This window comes from Maylandia zebra, linkage group LG18 (genome assembly GCF_041146795.1).
Source record: "Maylandia zebra isolate NMK-2024a linkage group LG18, Mzebra_GT3a, whole genome shotgun sequence".
In the NCBI taxonomy this organism is placed as follows: Eukaryota; Metazoa; Chordata; class Actinopteri; order Cichliformes; family Cichlidae; genus Maylandia; species Maylandia zebra.
This window is the reverse complement of record NC_135184.1, coordinates 29836542-29858777: the sequence shown is the minus strand read 5'-3', so window position 1 is coordinate 29858777 and position 22236 is coordinate 29836542. Positions and strand designations below refer to the sequence as shown.

Here is a 22236-nt window from a genome sequence, read left to right as displayed (position 1 = left end):
AATGATGCCTTGTAATGAAGAAACTGTCTGCTCCTCAGTGCATGTTTGTAGCCTATATTATTTGACTAAATCATGAATGTGCACTTTTACACATCACAGACTGTAAATGATGCAAAAGGTAAATACGGTTGCTTTTCCTGGACCTGAGTAATGAAACCCTACCTAGCCAGAGTGGCAGGCCCTGCGGGCTGAACAGCAGGCTCTCCCCTTCTCTTTGGTAGGACGGAGACATGTAGTAGTCGCTACTAATAATCCTCTGCAGGTGGCTGTCCTGCCAGTGGAGGTCGCAGGCCTCGACAGCCCGACTGAACACAGTCCTCCGCGGCCTGGACAGAGAGTCTGATGCGACACACACAAAAAGCATGGTTACTGGTAGAAACGAGGCGCGTGCAGTCTATATTGTTTAAGTTGTAGAATCTTTCTGCTAATTCAGATCAGTTCTTGCTTGCAATTGCAGTAAGCTCAGAATTTAATGTGTGCACATTTGTGGTTTTGGTGCTGACCCTGGGCGAGGTTGCTCTGCGGCAGAGCGTTGGTAATGTTGGGAAGTTCGCTGCCATAGTTGCCGTCCTCCAGTGGGCAGATGTCCATGTCCCCCCACTTCTTCAGCTGCTTCAACCAACCACTCTTCTCCTCGCTTTTACAGTGAGGATTTAGCACCACACACACCCACAATGCACCTGTGAACAGTAAGGGGATCAGATGTCAGACTCTTAATAACAGAAGCTTTTAAGAGGGGGGTGTATCCCTAATATGGTCACGTCTTTGAAACTATACTGACCAAATACTCAAATATTTTGTTTACCAGGTGCAGCCAATCAGAAGAAAGTAGGCTTAAGGTGATCTGCACTAAGACCGAGTGTAAATTACTTGATAAGCTAAGCAAGAAAATGAACACTGCATTAATGATTCAAAACTATCTGGGTGGTTGCTGTCCTGAAAAACTTTACCAGCTTTTTAAAAACCCAGCAGTTCTTCTTCTGCAACAATTCTCAAAAAAAAAAAAAAGAAAAAGAAAAAAAAATTAAGTAAATCTGTGCGTTTTAACTGGCAGGCTTTCACATATTAGAGAAAAATCAGGCAGCACACTCAGACTGTCTGTCTGTTATTCTTGTCTGCGTCTGTGTCACGATCTCCCCAGCTCACCCGGGAAGTGTTCTTATTGACCTCCTAAATACTGCGATTGATTGTGGAGAAGCTGAGCAGCCATATTGATCGGCAGCCTTTATCATTCACTCAGTGCAGGTGGAGAGAGAGGCCCGGGCATGAGGAGGAGCAGCTGACTGGATAACCTAATAGCTTACTGAGTAGATGGATGTTTACCTGACACAGTGACTAGAAATTTGTCAGAACAACAAAAGGAAGACTTCTTTAGGGCTGTGACTGCACCAACTACACAGCCGATCCCTTCTGATTTTTCCAAACTAAAACTGTCAGACATCGCACTCTCCCTGTGTGTGTGTGTAACTGTTCTTACCCAGCTCATCCCAAAGCTGCCTGCACTTGTCCGTCATGCCTGTGCCTTGTTGTCTCCATAGTGACAGTCGGGGGTCTGCCATGAATTGTTCCGTTATGAGCGTTAGCATTCGGGCACCGTTGGAGTCCCGCATTCGCAGCATCTCTCGCACCTGGAAAGAGCACGGGCTTGGTAACTGTGAGTAACACAATAGTCTGACTGAGCAGCATGTACCTCCTGCACCTTAGAATAATCACACAGGCTGAAGCAGAAGGTGGAGGCAAAGAAAAAGACAGAACACATCTCAAGTTCACATACTTGGCAATAGAGAAAAAGTTTGGACATTTTGTGCACATTTGCATTCTTACTGGAAAGTTGGGTATGAAAACCACTTACTACTTTCAGTTTAGAACATTAAACATAACATTGTTTTTACATTGTGTCGGGGTGGCTGTGGAGGCGGTAGAGCAGGTCACCTACTAATCAGAAGGTTGGTGGTTCGATCCCCGTCTGCTCCAGTCTGCATGCCAAATATCCTTGGGCAAGATACTAACCCCAAGTTGCTCTCTGATGCATCCATCGGAGTGTGAATGTGTGCGAATGTCGGATAGAAAGCACTTGCATATTAGAAGCACAGAAAAAAGTGCTTGTGTGAATAGGTGTGTATGTGTGAATGAGGCAAGTTGCATAAAGTGCTTTGAGTGCTCATTAGAGTAGAAAAGCACTATATAAGAATCAGTCCATTTACCATTTCAGATGACATCATATGCCCCCCCTCGAATTTGAAATTCGAACTAATACAAAAGACAGAACATGGCTTTTGGCGATTCATGATGCATGTATTCTACAAAACATTCTGAATACCAATTAAAACCAAATAAAAGAAACAGTTTGGCCCTGAAATTGAGAACTTGGCCTTATCAGAATGTGTTAAGTGGGCTTGTTTCAGTCAGGAAAGAGAAAGCATAGAAAACATCTGCACCGACTCATATTTAACCACAACTGGAAAGCTGTTCAGGCCTAATTGAGAAAATTAAGATACTGTCAAGCAGATATTAAAAGGTTATTCTCAGGAGTTGCAGGCACATAGATTTACTTGAATAGAACATTTTTACATACTTACAAACCACTAGAAACTAAATGCCAGATATCAGATTTCAGAGTGATGATGAAAATTAGTTCATGTCTTTGTTACTTTTAGGCTGGATTGTAATTCATTACTATCGTCAGGTTGTTTTACAAGCTCCCTGACAAGCCTTCACATGATCCCAGTGAGATTGCTGACAGGGACTAGAAAGAGAGAACGTTTTTCTCCCGTATTGGCTTATCTTCATTGGTTCCCTGTTAAATCAAATTTATTCTTAGAGTGCAGGCTTAGTTATGGTTCTTAGGATATTTAAAAGTAAAATCGGAGGCAGAGCCTACACCTTCAGTGAATCCAGCCCTCAGTTTGGATTCTGGAGACAGACACGGTCTTAAATTTTAAGTTCAGGCTTAAAACTTTCCATTTGATCAAACTTAGTGATGCCTGAACCCTTCCTTAGCTATGCTGCAATAGGCTTCCCAGAGTGTTTCTTCTTCACTCTGTGTTTACACACACACACATTCATTCATTTGTTCTTATATCTCTGGTCTCTTCCACAGTGTGTCCTTTGTCCTGACTCCATCCCCCCACCCCCTAACTGGTCAAGGCAGATGGCTGCCCCTCCCTGAATGGAGTTTTTCCTTCCCACTGTTGCTAAATGCTTTCTCATAGGAGTTGTTGGGGTTTTCTCTGGTGACACATTTCAAAATTGAATTAACTGCCGCACACTTTTTATTTTTAGCGATTGCCCACATTTAAGTAGGTGTGGATAAATTGCTGTCAAATTCTCTGCTATGTTCACCATCTTCTAGCCAGCTGTTATGGTAGCAGTGGGCAGATTTCCACTATGTTTGCAGAGAAACGTATTATTCATGTAGTTATTTTCCTGCTTAGATTTGCCAAAACAGAGGAAACAAATAAATGTTCAAACGATGCAGAGGAAGGGAGCAGTGACACCAACCTTAGCGAACATGGAGTTGAGCTGTTTCCCAGAACCGTAGTAACCTCCCTGCGACAGAAACTGCTTGACTTGCTCCCTGACTTGATCTTCATCCAGATGCCAGCAGTTATCATCATCAATGCTGGCGCCTGCAGTTGGGTCCGGGGCACCTGAGAGCGCACAGACACACAACACACACAAATAAATGACAGGGCCAGTGAATCCTACAGTGGCTGCAATACATGCACACAGCAACAATACAAAAAGAGAGCACATGGATTCTAACAAAAGCCCTGAATTCATATGAAAACTTCATTCCTTCCTGTCCTCAATCCACACCCCGGGATGAAAAAGATAAACAGACAGTGACCATGGGAAAGGGAGTTTACTTAAAGACAGCCTCAGCTGCAACAACACCATTTTCTTAGGTCAGTACAAACACACTACATCTCAAATGTAATCCCTCAGTGCTGAAGGATAGTTGGAAATTTTTATCCTGAAATAAAGTTGAATTCTCTGAATCTTGGCACTGATCCTCTCTGCTCTCAAGCCTCTTTGTTTAACATTTAACTTGCAGCGCCCCTACACGACACCTAAGAAATGCTGCTTGTGTTTGCTTTTCCCCCCCGAGTGCATGATTAATCAAACTTTATTTTTCTTCTGTGTGTGTCTGACTGATACCACAGGGAAATGGAGATATGCACCAAATTGGGGGGGGGGGGCTTTGATCTAGCAGGAAGTGAGCTGAGGAAAGCCCAGAGATGCATTTCCAACTGACTGGAAGAACACCGCGGCAAACAGCAACATTCCTCCATCAAAGCCAGACTCACGCCTGGGATCAACTGAACTTCAACCCCCATGATCCCCCTTGTCAAACACAGGAAGCACAGCGCGGGGCTTCCTGGACGAGGGAGCTGGAGTGTGTCAACATTTAGCGGGCAGGATGAAATAGAGAAGGAGATAAAGAGGTTTGTTTGGCGAAAGGATGTGTAGAGTTTGTCGTTTCCCCGACGCGGAGCTGTTCTGGCTCTCCTAGTTTTTAATCTCCCTCTACTTTCTCCGGCCCTTTCATGTTTCCTTCTCCTTTCCGTCTCCTCTCTTCCATTTCCCAGAGTGCCATCGCTTCTGTCTCCTCCTCTCAATGTCCCTTTCCTCTTCACACATCTCTCCCTACGCTTTCTCCTGCATCCATTTCATCATTCGAGTCCCTTTTTCTGGGCTTCCTTCAACCTACCCCTGCCAGTGGGAGGAGGTAGCGACTGGAGAGTGAGAACAGAGAAATCAAACGAGCCATTTGAAGCCTGCCTTGCTGCTTCGCCGGAGTAATCAGGGGCTCTGACGTATGACAGCCTGTAGGCTGGCGTGCAGCATGTTTCAAGTTGCGAGGCTTTTAAGTGTGGCCTGTTGCTGTGAAGATATCACTGCAGAGGGATGGGCAGCACCTCCACAGAGCAAGAACTTTTTAAGAATTAAGGAAAGAGCTGTAACTTTCCGAATGACTGTCAGGAATTTACGGCAACCTTGAAAACCTGGCGTGGAATGTGGTTTGTGGTTTGTGCTCTCACCATGGACCTGGTTGATCTCAGAGTTGGAAGAGAGAATCTCATCGGCCAGTTTCTGAGCAGTGGGCAGCACCTCGGTGTGGTGGGCTGTGATCAGATACTGCACCAGCTTCTGTAGTTGATCTCTGTTCATCTGGAACAAAGTCTCTGAGATAGGCAGCCGTAGCTTCACCTGCAACAAACACAAGTGGGTGTCCAGTGTGTCAACTGCATGTTATTACTGTAAAGTTTTCTAAACGCAAAGTCCCAGGTGGAAACATAATTTGGTCTTTGAGCTCATGAGACATGATTTATGTACCTTAAAATACAGTTATCCAGTTGTACTATGAATGTTCAGGGCAGTTTTTAATAAACTTAATTTAATTTGGTCCGTAGAACATATTAAAAAAGATGGATGAAGTGTTCTGAAACCTCGGGATGAGTGTTTTAAAACCACATGTGACGAAAGAGGAGCAGGTCCGACTATGACACTTTGTTGGACTAAATGTTTTATTCAATATATAATCAAATTCAGTGATTGAAGCCATAAACTTACTAGGAAAGTGTTTAAAGAGATCATGTTTCTGAGGCGTTTGCACCCATTAAAAAAAGAATACAGGTTTAAGATATTTCGGCACTGGCTTCACTTTTCAGACCTGGAAACTCTGTCCATCTTTTGCTCCGTCTATGATCTGGACACAAAGGTACGTAGAGCCACGTTGTATTAACTGTGGTGGATGTCTTCTTGGATTTCTCAGTTATTTGCACAATGTCACAGTGATGGATGCTCGTGTTAAGCTTGGAAAAAGTTTCAATTAATGTGTACAAATAATCCCGGTGAATCAAAAGCTTATCAGAAAGTTTATTTTTCCAACTCTTGGCTCTGTATGATGTCAGAGAGAGAGTGGAATCCCTAATATGGTCATCACAGGCACATAAGCTCAGGCTGTGAGCAATGCAACTCTACACAGCTGCTGCTCAAACCTTGTGTTTTTGTAGGGGAGCCAATCGGAACAAAGCTAGCCTAAAAGTATAATCGATACATTTTGACTGGTGAATGATGCAAAGCTACCCAAGTAGAGTCCAAATTTAAGAGCACAGAGCTGAAAATGTGCATAGAGCCACTTTGATTCATGGCACTACAGCCTCTACTGTGTTTTGAGTGATGTAACCAGCACTGATAAACATAAGAGAAACCATCACTGATCGTAGCACTAACGGAATGTGTTGCATATTTTGGTTAAGGAATGTTAACCCAATGGAAAGGAAGCATCACAAAGCTGTGGTTATTACCTGTTCGGGCTTGCGAATCCGATATAGTGAGAGCGCCACGACATGCGCGCAGTAGAATATGTCTCGGTTCCCACAGCCACAGGTGACAGAGGTGATCTTGCACCGGTCGAAGCTGATGGCTACCTTGTGGGTGACCTCCGGCTCAGACGATGTGGCGGGTTCGGTCACTGTGCCGCTGAGGTGAAATCCTGCAGGGACACAAAGGAGGGACGATAGAGATGGGTGAGCTTTAAATGGTCTTACAAAAGTATGATAAAATGCAATCAGACATTTTTTTTTTTGAGTAATTCAACTTCATTGCAACTTTTACACAGTTTAATTTGTTTAAGTTTTATGTTAAAACATAAAGATGTAGAAGGAAAAAAAAAGGCAGGAGAAACTGTGGTAACCTGAGCCTCTACAAACACACAGAGTGAAGACTGAGTACAAAACACACATCTTCATCAGGCTTCAACAGGACACTGAGCCATCTGATACTCAGGGTCTCTCTGTCCAAGGCTCAGTGCATCTGTGTGTGCGTGTGTAGTAGGAAGGTTGCTAGGGTGGGATCGTTTCCTGGCCCCACATACACACCCAGACCTACACCCACAGGATAGCAAGGCAGTTGGCAAAATAAATGTCCACTTTGCATGGTTAATCTTTAGCCCTGACACACCAGGCCGACCATTTAGTGCTGGCCTTTGTTGTCGGCTGTCTGCAGATGAGCATTTCCTGTACTTTTTAAAAGGCATTTCAGGACTCGATGTAACCATTTGGCCAATTTCACAAACAAGTTCCAAACCTGCACTTAATTGAGTAGCATGAGGCTAAAAACAACTGTACAAGCAATAAATGACATCACTGTAACCACTCATGAGATTTTATTGATTAACCCCATGTGACACCCAGAGTCTAGATATAAATGAAAGAAAGAGCAAGTCCAGGCTCCATCTTTGGTCCTCTTCTGTTTCATATTTCAATGCTTAAAAAAGTCTTTTAAATACAACATAGCTGTTGCAAACATATCCAAAGTCAGGAACTACAACCTGACTAATGTCAAGTGTTAGATTGAGATAAAGGTGGAGAAATTTGAGAGAAGAAAAGAGAATGGAGGAGGGGAAAGTATCTGTTCTGTCATGTCATTTCACTCTGACAGGTCAATTATTTATGAGGTAAAGAGTGTGTGCAGGTGTTTGTGTGTGTGCATGCACTTTGTCACAAACCATAGCCTACCGCTTCTTTTACACATAGAAGTTCAAAAGGCAGAGACAAAAAAACAAAACATAAAGGGGATGCCAAACAACCTAAGTGCAAAGCAATAGTATGTAGGGCTGAACGATTATGGAAAATAATCTAATTGCGATTTTTTGCCCCAATATTGCGATTGCGATGCGATATGCGATTATTTTTTAAGGTCTTTGTCTTCTGTATTATTAAACAAAGACAAGCAATACATCATATAGTATGGCCAATACTATATTACATTAATTTTAAACTGTTCTTTCCTGGAAGACAGACCTCTGTTATGATAACATGAGGTGATGCATGAATTGATGACTGACATTTTTATTTAACTTCTTCAATCACAACAGTATATTTGAACATACACAATAGTTTATTTTTAGCTTACAAACATCTGAGCATAAAGTGCTGACAAGGAACCCTGGTGTAAACATTAAAATGAAAGTCAGTACAATGTGCAGATTGCAGAAATATACATAAAAAAAATCAGTGGCTTTACCACACTCAGTTTTTCGACATCTGTGAACTACTAGACAGTCATTCAATTAAAAAATAATATTAAATAAATAAAACTAATAAATAAAAAATACACACATCTTACTGATCTCTGCAGTCAGTAACATTACACATAAAGTGCAAACATAATAGCAATTGTATAAACACACACACAAACACGCCTTTAAAATTTAAAGGCGTGAAATTGGACGGTCTAGTTCTGATTAGCTAATCAGAAGGCTAGTTCTGATTAGCGTCACCGCTGTCTCGGTGGAGTTTAATAAACTCGGCCGTCTGCTTCTTGCTATCTAAAATATAACCAGACACTGGCGTAAATTCTCGACTGTCTCATACTTCTGTTTAATAAGTTTTCTGTTTGACGTTTAGTCAGCTGTGTGAAAACCAAGGAGGAACCCACCCGGGGGATTAATAAAGTTTTATTTTATCTAATCTAATAACTTTAATCTCAGCCAAACCGATTTACTCACGAACAAACAAAACACTGAAAAAAGCCCAACAATAACATTTTTAGGTTGTCTAAGTGACTTATATATTACGTTTAACCCGAGCAGCGAAACTCCGCGGTGATCTGAAAATGATGTGCCGGGAGTTGTGCCGTTCTCGGCCGCATCAGTAACCCTCGAGCTCCCGGCTAGCTGTCGAGCTGGTGGGTAGCAGACGCCTCTGAAAACGTCGAAGCACTTTTGCAAATATGGGATATATTGATAAACCGAGCAGATATTTGATGTTTACACAACTACTTTCTCGCCTGAAAATATTTTAAAAGTTTATTTTGTGACCCAGAAAGATTAGTATGAGTAATTTTAAAACTTAGTAGCGGCCGCCATTGTTGGAAACTGGAGTTTGGCTGGGCCGCGCTATGAATTCTGGGATATGGTAGTAATTTGGACAGCCTTCGGCGCGTCGCTGTGACGTAATCGGTCTACAAATGCGGCCTCAGGAGGATGCAGCCCATGAATTTGGACATGTCCAGAGTATAATCGCAGCCTTTGCGGTTAGAAAATTGCACTTGATCATGTCGCGATATATCGTTCAGCCCTAATAGTATGGCTATTTTAGTCATGGTGGTTTATGTGCAAGGTACATAACTAAAACTCTGACACACCAACAAACATCAGTGCAAACACAAGGAAACACACACACACTTAATTCTGGGGTGTGGGCCAGCATGGTGGAGTGGCCTAATAAGCTTGTTTTAAGCCATCCCCTGGCAAAAATCCCACAATAGGCTTTTCCAAACCAAATGCTGTGAGCACAAACACAAGGTAGCTCACAGACACACACACGCAAACACAGCCAGAGCCAATCAACTGTAAACTGCTTTCACCAGACAAAGGAAGATAAGGAGCTACGAGAGAGCGAGTGAAGAGAGTGACGACGACACTGACAGCGCGTATCGTCTCGCCAACCAACTCACAAAACCGTCTGAACCAAAATGAAACTGGTCAACTCACCACATCCTCCAAATGTACAAGCTAACAGCCTTCTCTTTACGCCGAAATCTCAATCCACAGCCAAGCTGCTGACAAAGGACTACACATGTTAAATGCAGACACAAAGCCACAACACTTAATACTGCAATCTTCCAATGTTCAGAGGCCTTGAAACAAAAAAACGATGTAATCCTGTGCTGCCCTGCAGGTTCTATTTAAATGTACATTCCAGGTAGATTACCTCAGAGTATGAAAAGTGTATAAGTGTACCAGTTACACTCAAAACTGTCAGAAAGAAAAAAGGCTGATGTTTCTGTCCATCTTTACTTGTCCTAAGTGCGTTTGCCGTCTTAATAATTTTCTTGAGCGGCCTATTTCCTGGTGTCTACTGTTACTGGACTGTATTTTCTCCTTTCAAGACTTGATCAGACTCTATATAACACGACTGCTTAGTCATTCCTGTTATATTTATTTGAAACTGTGATAAATTCTCTGGACAAGTCCACATGGTGTGGGAAACAAAACAAAAGTGCAGGCATATGCACAGACCCCATACTCACTGATGACGGACCAGAGGACACAAACTACTAGTACTTACATCAGAGGTGTCTCTATGACAGATGGTCACGGTCATGTCGGAATAGGTTCAAACTTCATATTTTTGCCTTTGCCATCTTGCACTTTTATAAGCAGATGTGCCAAATGCGGGGTGGATCTGACTGAGAAACTGAAGGAAAAATTACAAGATGCCGAGCAGGCAGTTGACAGTCGCACTCCGCTCTATTTGACTTCAATAGGGCTTGTAAGTTACTAAATTAACAGCCTGCTGCACTCAATGAGACTTTGAAATGTCATTACTGACAGCCATTAGGAATAATGCAGGTTTGAAGCATTTCTGCATTGGCTTCACCTTTCAGACGCAGAACCTACATCCATCTTTGATATACAGTCCACGATAGCAACACACTCGTGCCAAAGTAGCCCCCTGCGGTATGTGCAGTGCAGATCTACTTTCAATCTACATGTGGCCAAACCACTTGAACTACCCACATGCATATACCAACACACCCAGCAACCACCGAAGCCACGCTGATTAATCTGACACAGTGCCCTGGATGGCTACAAACTAGGGCTGCTCGATTATGGCAAAAATGATAATCACGATTATTTTCACTGAAATTGAGATCTCGATTATTTGACGATATTTATTTAACCCTTTAAGACCTACTATAGAACCAAGTCCGCCAGAGCTTATATTATTTTTTTACATGTTGTAGTGCCATTTATGGGAGCATTTCAAGTTGCTATACAACTGTTATAGCCCATATTTTAATAATATGTATGCATTAAGTCCATAGTAACTACATTAATTGCAAAAAAGTGCAATAAACTACAAAAAAAAATTGAAAATCGTTTTTGTTTGTTTTTTTACATATATTTCTACTTGGAGAAATTTAAGAGGTTTATCCCTCAAAACTTTAAATACAAAAAAGTTGCAAAAAATAGTTTACAACAACAGGAAACTTATTTTGAGTGTGTTCATAGTTTTATTTTGGAGATACACCAATTTTTATATACTGCAGGAAAAACGAAAAAACAATCCTATGATGCAAATTTGCAAAGAAAACAGCAGGTGCATCAAAATAAACTATTTCCAGCAGTGCAATTCGAGTTCTAAGCATCCCAGAAACTATTCAGAAAAGTCAAACATGACCAGTAAAGGCCTTTAAGGCCTACAAGTAAAAAAACTACATTTCCGCGAAAATGACGTCACTTCCGGTTTCGGCCAGGAAATGGCGGACATGTGATAGTTCGCGCTGACGCCTGTTTCACTGTGGGAAGTGTTACGAACAGCTGATCGGATCAGCGAAGCATGTTTCTGGAATATTATGTTTTTGTTCCTGCAAGCGCTTTTTATGCAATTTTTGCAAAGCTTTATGTGGAAGGAAACCGTGACCGAAGACAAGCTGATGGCATAAGATGTAAGTACAACTCCTCCGGTTTCATATGCAAAACAAATTATTGCGCTAGCTTACATGGTCCAGGTTCTACAGGGATTTAAAAATAGTTACACAAAACGGAGCGTGCTGCTCTGACGGCTTTAAAGGGTTAACAATGACTTTAAAAAATAATATAAAATAGTGTGCAACACCACTGAAGTTTTTTGTTTTTTTTTACCTCTCTTTTCAACCAACAGCAGTCACTCTCCTCTCCAAATAACTTCTGCTTAGCTTTCCGAGCTTCCCTCGGGTCCTCTTAATCAGCGGTCTCCAACCTTTTTTGCGCCACGGACCGGTTTATGCCCGACAATATTTTCACGGACCGGCCTTTAAGGTGTCGCGGATAAACAAGGGAGGGGCTAATAATCGGCTCAGTCATTTTTAATGATCGTTGAAAGCCCAGATCGTAATCGTGATTAAAATTCGATTAATTGAGCAGCCCTACTACAAACCATTCAGCCCGCTTACTGCCTACTGACCAGTCTTAATATTGTCCACTGACCAACACAGTGACTGATCTAAAAACTCTACATGACTGACCAAACTGTCCGCCGAGCCAAACGGGCCATCTGACGATGATAGGAAGGACAAGTGAGACACTGAGAACAGAGGGAAGAGCGAGGCTGATGCATCTGTCAGTGATAGACATGGAGAGTCCTCCAAACTGTTGAAATTTCTCCCTCCCGCTGAGTCCGTCTGTCCAACCAATCTTGGTGTCTTGCAGCGCAGTAATATTGTAAATGTCAGAAACGGCTTGCTATTCCTCCCCTCCGTCTCTATAATGGACATACCTGTAAAATCAATTTGCACTAATCATAGCTTAGTGTCAGGGAATCCAAATTTGATCTTCCAGCGCTGAAATCATTGCAGCGGAGCGCCAAAGACCAGGCAAAAATCAGGGGAGCGCATTTCTTAAAAGCATTGGGGGGACATTTAGAGAGCCATCTTCCCCTCTGAGCTGTCTAAACAATGCCTTGTCAGTCATCACTGACTATTGCACTTGTCTCTAAAAACTCTACTCTTAGCATTTCAGATGAGGAGAGAAGTTTTGATGGCATGTGAGATTTGGTCTTTCCAAATCCGGGAGTGCCGCTCACTCCCCCGCCTTATTCTTTCTACGTCTGTCAGGTTAAAGCCTATTGTTACTCAGCCCTCTGGGATGATTGTGATGGTGACACTGCTGCTCTTTTCACTTTCAATCAAGTCTGAAATGGCTGACAAACAGGTCACAGTCTGTCTATCTGCCTCTTTATCTTTTGACAGTTTCTCTCATCATTGTTAGGTTTAATTACCTGGCTAAGTTAGATACTTCTGGGGCAGTCGCACCTTGCTACGGCCATCGCAACAAAGTAGGTAAAACTCACGAGAGATTTTAACACTCTTGTGATTGGTGGATTGAATAAAGGAAAAGAATAAATCCCTAGCAGTCCTTCAGCAAATTAGAGCTCCTTAAGAAGTAATTGCTTCTAGTCAAGAGTCGAAAAATTAAACATGATAGTGTATAATAGCCAGGCAAATTTTAACTCAGTTTTTCTCAGTTTCCATGGCTCATGTTGATCTAAGCCTTTTATTTAAAGTATAAATGTGATCTGGGCAAAAAGACCACAGCAGTAAACTGGGAAATCATTTTCCAAACATGTCATCACCATGAGGTTTAAGTACCCCTAACCCTAAGCTATTAAAATATGTGATTCCTGATTTCTCCCAGTCTTGGCAACAGGATTGAAATGAAAACAGTGCGAGTGACTCAAACCTTACATTAACCTGATATTTTGGCTTACAATTTCATGAAAGCAAAAGCTACATGTTCTGAATTTCCATGTATTTCTTCTTCAGTTGGAAACACCAAAGCTACATCTCAGCTGTAAATACCTCAGAAATCTTTCGCCCTAACTACACGTCAGGTTGACGCAGCCTGCAGCTACTTTGTGGCTGGCCTGTTCAGCACTGTCCAGGGCATGTCGGGATACTTTTTTTCGATGCAGTTTTTCAGTACATCAGTGAGAGAATAACAATCATCATCTCAGCATAAGGAAAAATATTAAACAATATGGGGACTCATGTGTCAAGGAGATCGCTGAAATTATCGAAATGAATGATAATATATTTTTAGCCCTGAAAAAGTGACCACAGCGTAGAGCGGAGATCCTGGAGGGGAAAAGTCCCAGCTGGCTGGTACTGCATATAAAACACTGGGACAAAACCACACTTTAATTAACAGATAACACACCCGCTCGTGCATAAATGTGGGCAACGATGTCGGCCACTTCAGTAGGTTATGTCGTCAGCTCTACAAAGATTCCCTGCAGAAATCTAAATCAGGCTGCAGAGTTGGGGTCATCGCTGATGATGACGACTCAGACCTCGGAGGGTGAAGTATTGCTTGGTGTACCCATTTTTACCCCAGTTGCTTTCACATATAGAATCCTTTGTGTGTGACACTGAGGGTGTCTTCAGCAGATGGGCATGCAACGATACTTGGTACAAAGACGCTCCATCAGACCGTCTGCAAGAACACACAAACACACGTAAACACGGTGAACAAAGCAACCTTTTCAGAGCCTGTCTGCTTTTGTTCTTAATGCCACACTGAGCAGAAAGATGAAACGGTGCAAACTACTCAGTGATATTCACAGAAGATATTGCTAATCTCTCTCACACTCGCGTGCGCGCACACACACACTTCATGCATGCTAGTTGTGAGCCTGGATCAGCAAAACAGATGAATTTCTAACAAGGTGAATCAGGAGTGTGATGTGTGTAAACTGGGAATGTTGCCAACTACAACGATCTGGCTGAATCCTCAGGGGGAAGAAGAAGAGAAAAAAAAACACCTCTGTGGATGTATATATGTGTGCGTGCCTGTTCTAATGTAGGTAGGCGCACTTGCCCCAAAACCCCACAGACACACACTCTACTACTGACATCTTTCATGCTTGAAAAAAAAAAGAAGAAGAAAAAGGAAAAAAAAAGTGTGTCTTGTGTGGCATTTGTGGTTATTAACACTTTGATTGCGGGCTGTGCTCGTCTAGAAGGGAGAGATGAAATATGATGAACTTAATATGAACTTAATTTGGATTACACATAATTCCATCACCATGTACAGCATGTGTGTAAGACTTCAGAATTCATAGTGTTGGTTTGTTTATAGTGTGTATGCAGAGTTTTAAAATGATTGCTGCGTAAGAAAAATAAAGCGTGAAGAGACTGGAGGGACCTCCATTGTACATCTTTCCATTATACTTGGAGACACCCTGTAGCTATTTATATATTATATGTATATATTTTACACACACACACGCACACACACACCACTGCGCCTTGCCTCCCTGTTATACACCATCTGTCACTTGATGACAACCCCACCCACAGAAACAAATCAGCCAATCAGGAGGCCAAGAGCTCCCTATGCTAGGCCATTAACCCTTAATCAGCTGGGTTTATGGAGCTGTGAGCCGAGCCAACGCATGCATGTACGCTCACACACAAGCACACTCTAGCCGTATTCAACCAAAAGCCTCGATTTAGATAGATGGGGAAAAAACCCCGCCCACCCCTCCCACCGCACTTTAAAGCTGTGGAGGAGACCATCCTTGATTCCATTCATCTTCTTTCCCCCAAAGCACTGTGCCGACACTACAAACACTTTAACAAATTTGGGGGGGTGGGGTGCAGTAATCCTGTGTGGGCGTCAAAATGAAGGCGCAGCATTTGGCAGAGTGATATTGATGGGTGGCTAATTAAAGGGACCCCCCCCCCAAAAAAAAACAAACAAAAAAACAACAACCCTTAGATGCCCTCGACTCCATATACTAACCACCACCACCATATCAAACAGCATGTCTCTGTGTGACTTGGTGAACAGACTCGTCTCGGACAGGAACAAGCAACGGTGGTCCTCGTACAGGAGCCTGCAGAAGGTGGAGAAATGTTTGTCATTCACGCTTACTCCGAGCTGTCGGAGGCTGCTGCAGAGCAAAAACACAGACTACCACTGGCAACAGCGATGCAAAAGAGCAGAGCTTCCACAGGAAGCGGTACTTACAGAAAAAAAATAAAAACATTTACAGGAAAACTGGAAAGTAAATGTTCAAAGGCTCAGATATGGACGGCACCCTGCCACATTTGACCACCATTTATCACTAAAGCGCTTTTAACATAACTGCCTTGCGACAACATGCCATTTCATACAAGCATGAAGAAGCATGGATTAAAAGTTAGATAAAACATCCAGTAGTGTCAGAATTTAAAAACAGATCATTTTTAGAGCTTGAGCTTGCATTTCTAGTCTGTTCTTGTACCGATTACTGCTGATGAGCATCAGCTTGGTTTAGTTAAGTAACCATCTTAACTATTGTTTTTTTTTTCCTTTTTTCTCTGCCACCCACAAACTCCTCGTCTCTTCATGCCAACTGTCCTGTGCTGTCATTTCTCACTCTGCTTTCCAGTCACGGCTGCTATTTGCAACTTTTATCAGGAAACTGCATGTCAGCAGAAGTATGCTCTGGAGAAGAAGAAAAAAAATGCATGTTGGTGCCACCTTTCACCCCCTGTGCCATCTTACTTCCCCTTTTCCTAAAGTAGCCAGGATTCGTCCTCCTCCACCAGACAACACATCCCTCTCAGCCTGTGGCCCTCCCCATTTCCCATCTGTTCTGACAGCTCCAAGGTTAACACAGCTCCCCCCTCCTGCTCGTGCGCGCGCGCGCACACACACACACACACGAAGATCTTTTCAACCTGCCATCTATCTTTGCACAACACACACACACACACACACACACACATACACAGTGAGTACACGATCTTCCCCTCTGCCTATCAAACCATCCATCCATCATTCACGCATGCATCCTTCCATCCCTCCCTCTTGCAGTGTTTGCTGATGTGATAACAGCTGATTGATTCATTTGTGATTTCCCAGCAGCTCTGTCCCAAACGCACACACGCACACACAGACACAAGCGTGCACACGCACAAACACGCACGAACCGCAGGGACTCATTTGTCATGATTACATTGAATTGATTCCCTGATTTGCTCCATTCTGTTGCAACTTGTGGGGGGAAGAGAGAAAGAGGAAGAAAGAGAAAGAAGTGGGAGAGAAAGGTTTAATCAAGTCCTTTTCAGCTGATGTGTCACTGTGAAAACAAACAAAAAAAAAAAAAAACAGAAAAAAAAACTGCAGATCTGACAGAACAGATGAGGGTGGAAATCAGCTGACGAGTCCTCAACCCGACTGAGCATAGGGCAACAAAGACAGACGGAGGAAAAAAAATTGAGGAAGAGAAGAAATTCAGGGGGAGGAGAGGTAGCACTTGGATTGCTCCGAAGGGACGAGCATGTTCTGCAAAATACTTGCCGAAAAGAGATAAGGACAGACAAAGACCGGTCACAACCATCAGAATGAGCAAGAACACATAAGGCAGAGCTTGCGCGTGCTATTTTAGAGCCATCTTGACTGAGATAAAAGCTTGTGTGGATGGATGGCTGACATCCTTTGCTTGACGTGCGTGAAATTCAATCAAGGACTCGATTTGTCTACTTTGAAAGCAAGCTGAAGCGGTCCATTTCAAGACTCTAACACATTCCGCTTTTTAATGGAGAGTCATTTGGTTGATTCATAGCATTGTGAGCGACACTAGAATGAAGGTTACTTGGCGAGGAGAAATGCTATAAATGGTGCTTTCAGCTTTTCAGGAGGATACAGGACCAGAAACCTGAGAGCAGAAATGCACACATGTACACACACGCACACACAACCATTGTGGGGAAGACAAAGCTGAAGCTGTGTGGAGGTGAAGCAGAGTTAAAGGGCTTTAGTACAATGTCATACACTGCAGCATTCCCAGTTCACTCAAGGCTACATTAACGATAAGGAGGGCACTTTTTTTTTGTTGTGGCCTGTTGTTTGCACTGTTTCAGCATAGAGGCATTACTGTGCCGTGGCCTTGTCTTACAAAGGGCAGAGCAAAAGCAATTTATCACGCTGCAAACACTTAGAGAGTCAAGTCACTTGCTTGCATGTGGTGAAGCCTACAAATCTGGGTTAGAAGAAGCAACAGATCCTTCAAGTCCTGTAAGTTGGGAGGTGGGGCCTGCACCTCCCAACTCAGGATCGGACTCGTTTGTTCAGCATATCCCACAGATGCCTGATTGGATTGAGACTTGGGGAATTCGGAGGTCAAGTCAGCACCTCAAACTCATTGTTGTGCTTCTCAAACCATTGTTGAACCATTTCTGCTTTGTGGCAGGCGCATTACCCTGCTGAAAGAGGCCACAGCCATCAGGGAGTACCATTTCCATGAAAGGGTGTACATGGTCTGGAACAATGCTTAGGTAGCTGGTATATCTGTTCCTTCTTTGGACCACTTTTGATAGACACTGACCACTGCAGACCGGGAGCACCCCGCAAGTGCAGCGGTTTTGGAGATGCTCTGACCAAGTCGTCTTACCCTTACAATATGTCTTCTTGTCAAACTCGCTCAAATCCTTACACTTATCGTACATTTTCCTGCTTCTAACATCAACTTTGATAACAAAATGTTCATTTGCTCCCTAATACATCCCACCCACTAACAGGTACCATAATGACGTGGTCTTAATACTATGACTGATCAATGTGCATGCACCGAGAAGAGCTACAGACTCCGTAGAGGGACTAACCTGCAACACGAGGCATCGGCGTTGTAAGGATGCAAAGCAAATTTTCCCCTTACACAAGGGTCCCACAGCACACTGGGCGTCATCTCATGTCAGACTTGCGTTGATTCCCACAGAAACTAAAGCACCCAAGTGTCACATCAGCCACTCAGAACTGAATATGTAAATGAGCTGCTCAGTGCAATCTAAAGTGGAGACGTGCCTAAAGGGTACAAAAAAAAATCTGTCAAACAGCCTCCTTCGTATCTGTTCTGCTAGTAGCCACTTCCTGTGAAACCCATTGTACAGAAATTCAATTAATTCCACTTGCTTCTAACACACACACACACACACACACACACACACACACACACACACACACACACACACACACTCCCCCACCATTTGACCTTAGAACTGAAGAAGCTTCTCGGATGAGAGGTGAAACGTCTTCAAGCAACTTAAAGAAGTCCAGGAAGTCTTTGCAAGCTCCTTTGACTACAATGACCTGGATGACTGAGAACCACAGACATAACTACAACGGTCTGCTCCCTTTTCTACTTGCTTTTCAAAACAAAGCCATGCACAATGGGACACACACACACACACACACACACTCACACACACACGTTAACTGTTACTGCACTGGATTCGCCCTTTAGTTACCATTGACGTATACACATTCTGTATATACTCGTGTACACATGTAGCACAGGTATGTTGGACTTATGATTTGGATTACATATACGGGCTACAGGCGTATGGTCAACCTTTGCCTGTAGCAAAATTTGTGAATACTCGTGTCATACTTTTAAGTAAATTCATAAAAATGTGTGCATCTACGTAAGCTACGCACGTAGTATTAATGCACACGCGTGCACATTTAAACAAGCACGGGTTTCCTGCTCGTGTTTACGTATGCAGAGGCCGTTCTATGCGTCTCTCCCTCTGTTGCCCTTTTGTCTCTTCTTTCTCAGTCTCCCTGCGCACTTTGCCCTTTTCCTAAACCTGCTGTGGCCTTAGCCACGGTTTTTGTTTATTATGGCGGCATGCAAAGCAAAGGAACAACCATCTGCCATATGCATGCAGCGGCTGTCTTAGGAACAACAAGGGCTGGCATCACAATGCCTCTTTAGCTTGTGTGTGTGTGTGTGTGTGTGTGTGTGTGTGTGTGTGTGTGTGTGTGTGTGTGTGTGTGTGTGTGTGTGTGTATTTGTTCTTCATGCACAGTCTGCAGGGCAAGATAAGTATGCATTTAAGAGGCTTATATTTCATTTCAGGAACTGAAGGAGACAAAATGGCTCCATTCTGAGTTGGCGAACACAACACAAGGAACGGTGGGGTGGCAAAAGAAAAAAAAACAGAAAGGGAAAGAAAAAGCTTGCTGTGATGCCGTTTGTGTATGCACACACAGAAGGAACAGAGGCACAAAGCTGAGCATTTGTAGCTAGCGCACAAACACAATTGAGCACAAAGCGGAACATTTCAAATACAAATCCAGCTTTATTAATCTGTGCGTTTTGTTTACTGTACGGTTAAAAAGCCAAAAGTGTGACGGGAGCTGCCAGATCGGCGTGTGAAGGCTGAGCAAAAGTAACTTTTAGAAGTGGTGAGTGTTGACCCAGGCTTGTCAAACACATGTCACGCTCTCATGGTGCTTCTGAAGCAAAGTGTGCTGGATACACAAGTGCACAAAATTAGCAAAAAAAACCCCCAAAAGCAAAAACTAAACACACACAGTATGAATACTTAAATACGTTTTTGATGCTTTGCATAGTACAGTACAGCACGTCAACAATTCAGGGCAAACGCTGCTGTGTTTCAGCTTTAATTCTGACAAAAACGGTGCAAAATTGCTCCGACTTTGAAGCCAGTCGTGTCAGATAATTTTAGATGTTAAGATTCAAAAAATCTGAATTTGGATCTGAGCAAGCCAAGGGGAAACTAGAAAAATTTGCATTTCCTGCGAAAATGCAGTGTGGATGCTTTAAAGCTGAAGCTGTATGCAAAAAGTAGCTGAAAAAGCTGAAAAGTTGCAGAAATTGTAAAAACTTTGCAGAAGCAAAGGAACTTTGCTAAAATGGAATAACTTAGCAGAACTGCAATATCTTAGAGGAAACATAATACTTGGCAGAAATACAATAGCATAGCAGAACTTAGCAGAAATATTGTAACTTACCAGAAACATAACTTCTCAAAAATACAAGAATTTAGGAGAAATAGTATAAGATAACAGAAAGAATATATTTAGACAAAAATACTTAAGCATTACAGAAACACTATGATTTAGAAAAATAGTACAACATAGCAGAAATACTGTGATTTACCAGAGACACTGTGATGAACTATGAATATTGTAATTTTAAATTAAGACTATGTTTTAGCACAAATATTATAATTTGGCAGAAATACTATGATACAGCACAAATACTCTGGTTTAGCACAAATATTATAACATAGCAGAAATACAATTATATAGCAGAAATGCTATATTTAGAAAGAAAATATAATATAGTAGAAATAGTATGATTGAGCAGAAATACTACAATATAGCATAATAACAATGATTTAGCAGAAATACTATGATTGAGCAGAAGTACTAAGATGTAGTAAAAGTACTTTGATTTAACAGAAATACAATTATGGAGGAGTAATACTTTAAAATGGGAGAAATATTGATACACACACACACATACACAGAGCCTAAAGGTAAGAGTATTTGTGCCATGGAGTGTTAAGAATGTGAGGTCCATATTAGAAAAGCTGGTAAAATCATAAAAGTTTGCAGAATTGTAATAAATGATGAATATGAATTACTGGTCTGTGACAGTGTATTAATTTGTAGGGAAAAAAACATGTTGACCAAGGTGGAATTGAACCCACGATCTTTGGCTTGCAGACCCGTGTCATTACCAACTGCGCCACTGGGAAAGAGAGGAGCCGTTTTGAAAAACAGGGTGATGAGCAGTCAGAATTAGATCCCGGTGAGAGGTGAAAAACGCCGTTTTTTGGAGTTACAAAACGTTGTGTAACTCAAAAACTAGGTGGACTAGAGGCATAATTCTTGTACTGGGTGAATCAGCGGACTTTGGTGTACTTTGACTGCGATTTTCATTGCTCTTTGTACAACCGTCGCTGAGATATGACGAGAGAGGAAACGGAAGACCTCAGACATGATTGGCTGGCTGGGAAGCCGTGCAGGCCCTGATATGTGATATGTGTCTGAGTCCGCACAGAGGATTGGCTGCCTGGCAGAAATATATAGAAATAGTATGATTAAGCATAAATACTACATTTAGCAGAAATACTATATTAAGCACAAATCCTATAAAAAGCAGAAATAGTATATTAAGCACAAATCCTATAAAAAGCAGAAATACTATATTAAGCACAAATCCTATTAAAAGCAGAAATAGTATATTAAGCACAAATCTTATAAAATAGCAGAAATAGTATGATTTAGCACAATAGTAATAAGTTAAACAGAAAAATTGGAAAAGCAAAATGGACAGCTGAAGAAATGCTGAACATGCTGAGGGTCCCTCAAATATACTTGTTAAATGAAAAAAATCAGCAAAAAAATATATAACAGCCACACAATCAGAAATATGTACACATAAGGAAACACACATGCACAGAGAGACACACACACAAGATCCAATTCAGTCAACCAGTCTAAATATATTGAATTTGAATCTTAGAATGAGATCATCCCATTAAAAGGCCTTCTCTCTCTCTCTCTCTCTCTCTCTCTCTTTCTCTCTCTCTCTCTCTCTCTCTCTGTCACACACACACACACACACACACACTGCTGAATTTGAATCCACCAATCAGAGAGCCTGTGCACTTTTTCCTGCCAAAACAGGTGCATCTATTTACACACGCAGCACAGAGAGACACAGGATTATCCGGTTGTTCAGTCTGACGTCACTAGCCGTGTCTGGGTCTAAACTCCGCTGCAGGTCCATATATCAAACGATCACTATGGCATTACTGTGAGTTGAAAAACTGTCTAAAGTCTTTCATCTTTAATAAAATGATCAGCGTTCTGCTCTACCAGGTGTAACAATTGAGTTTAACATCCAGGCATCCATGAAAACAGAATTTATG

The 22236-nt window shown here is 42.2% G+C and overlaps 1 protein-coding gene across 1 annotated transcript in view; it reads right to left on the bottom strand.

The window, feature by feature from the left end:
• zswim5 (zinc finger, SWIM-type containing 5) overlaps nucleotides 1-22236 on the bottom strand; it is a 77482-nt gene that overhangs the window by 13611 nt on the left and 41635 nt on the right. Inside the window, exons 2-7 of the mRNA XM_004565318.5 lie at nucleotides 6315-6502; nucleotides 5046-5214; nucleotides 3502-3650; nucleotides 1478-1628; nucleotides 504-680; nucleotides 163-339 (exon numbers count right to left, since the gene is read on the bottom strand). Of these exons, the coding sequence (XP_004565375.1) occupies nucleotides 163-339; nucleotides 504-680; nucleotides 1478-1628; nucleotides 3502-3650; nucleotides 5046-5214; nucleotides 6315-6502 (1011 nt within the window). The remainder of the gene's footprint in view (nucleotides 1-162; nucleotides 340-503; nucleotides 681-1477; nucleotides 1629-3501; nucleotides 3651-5045; nucleotides 5215-6314; nucleotides 6503-22236) is intronic.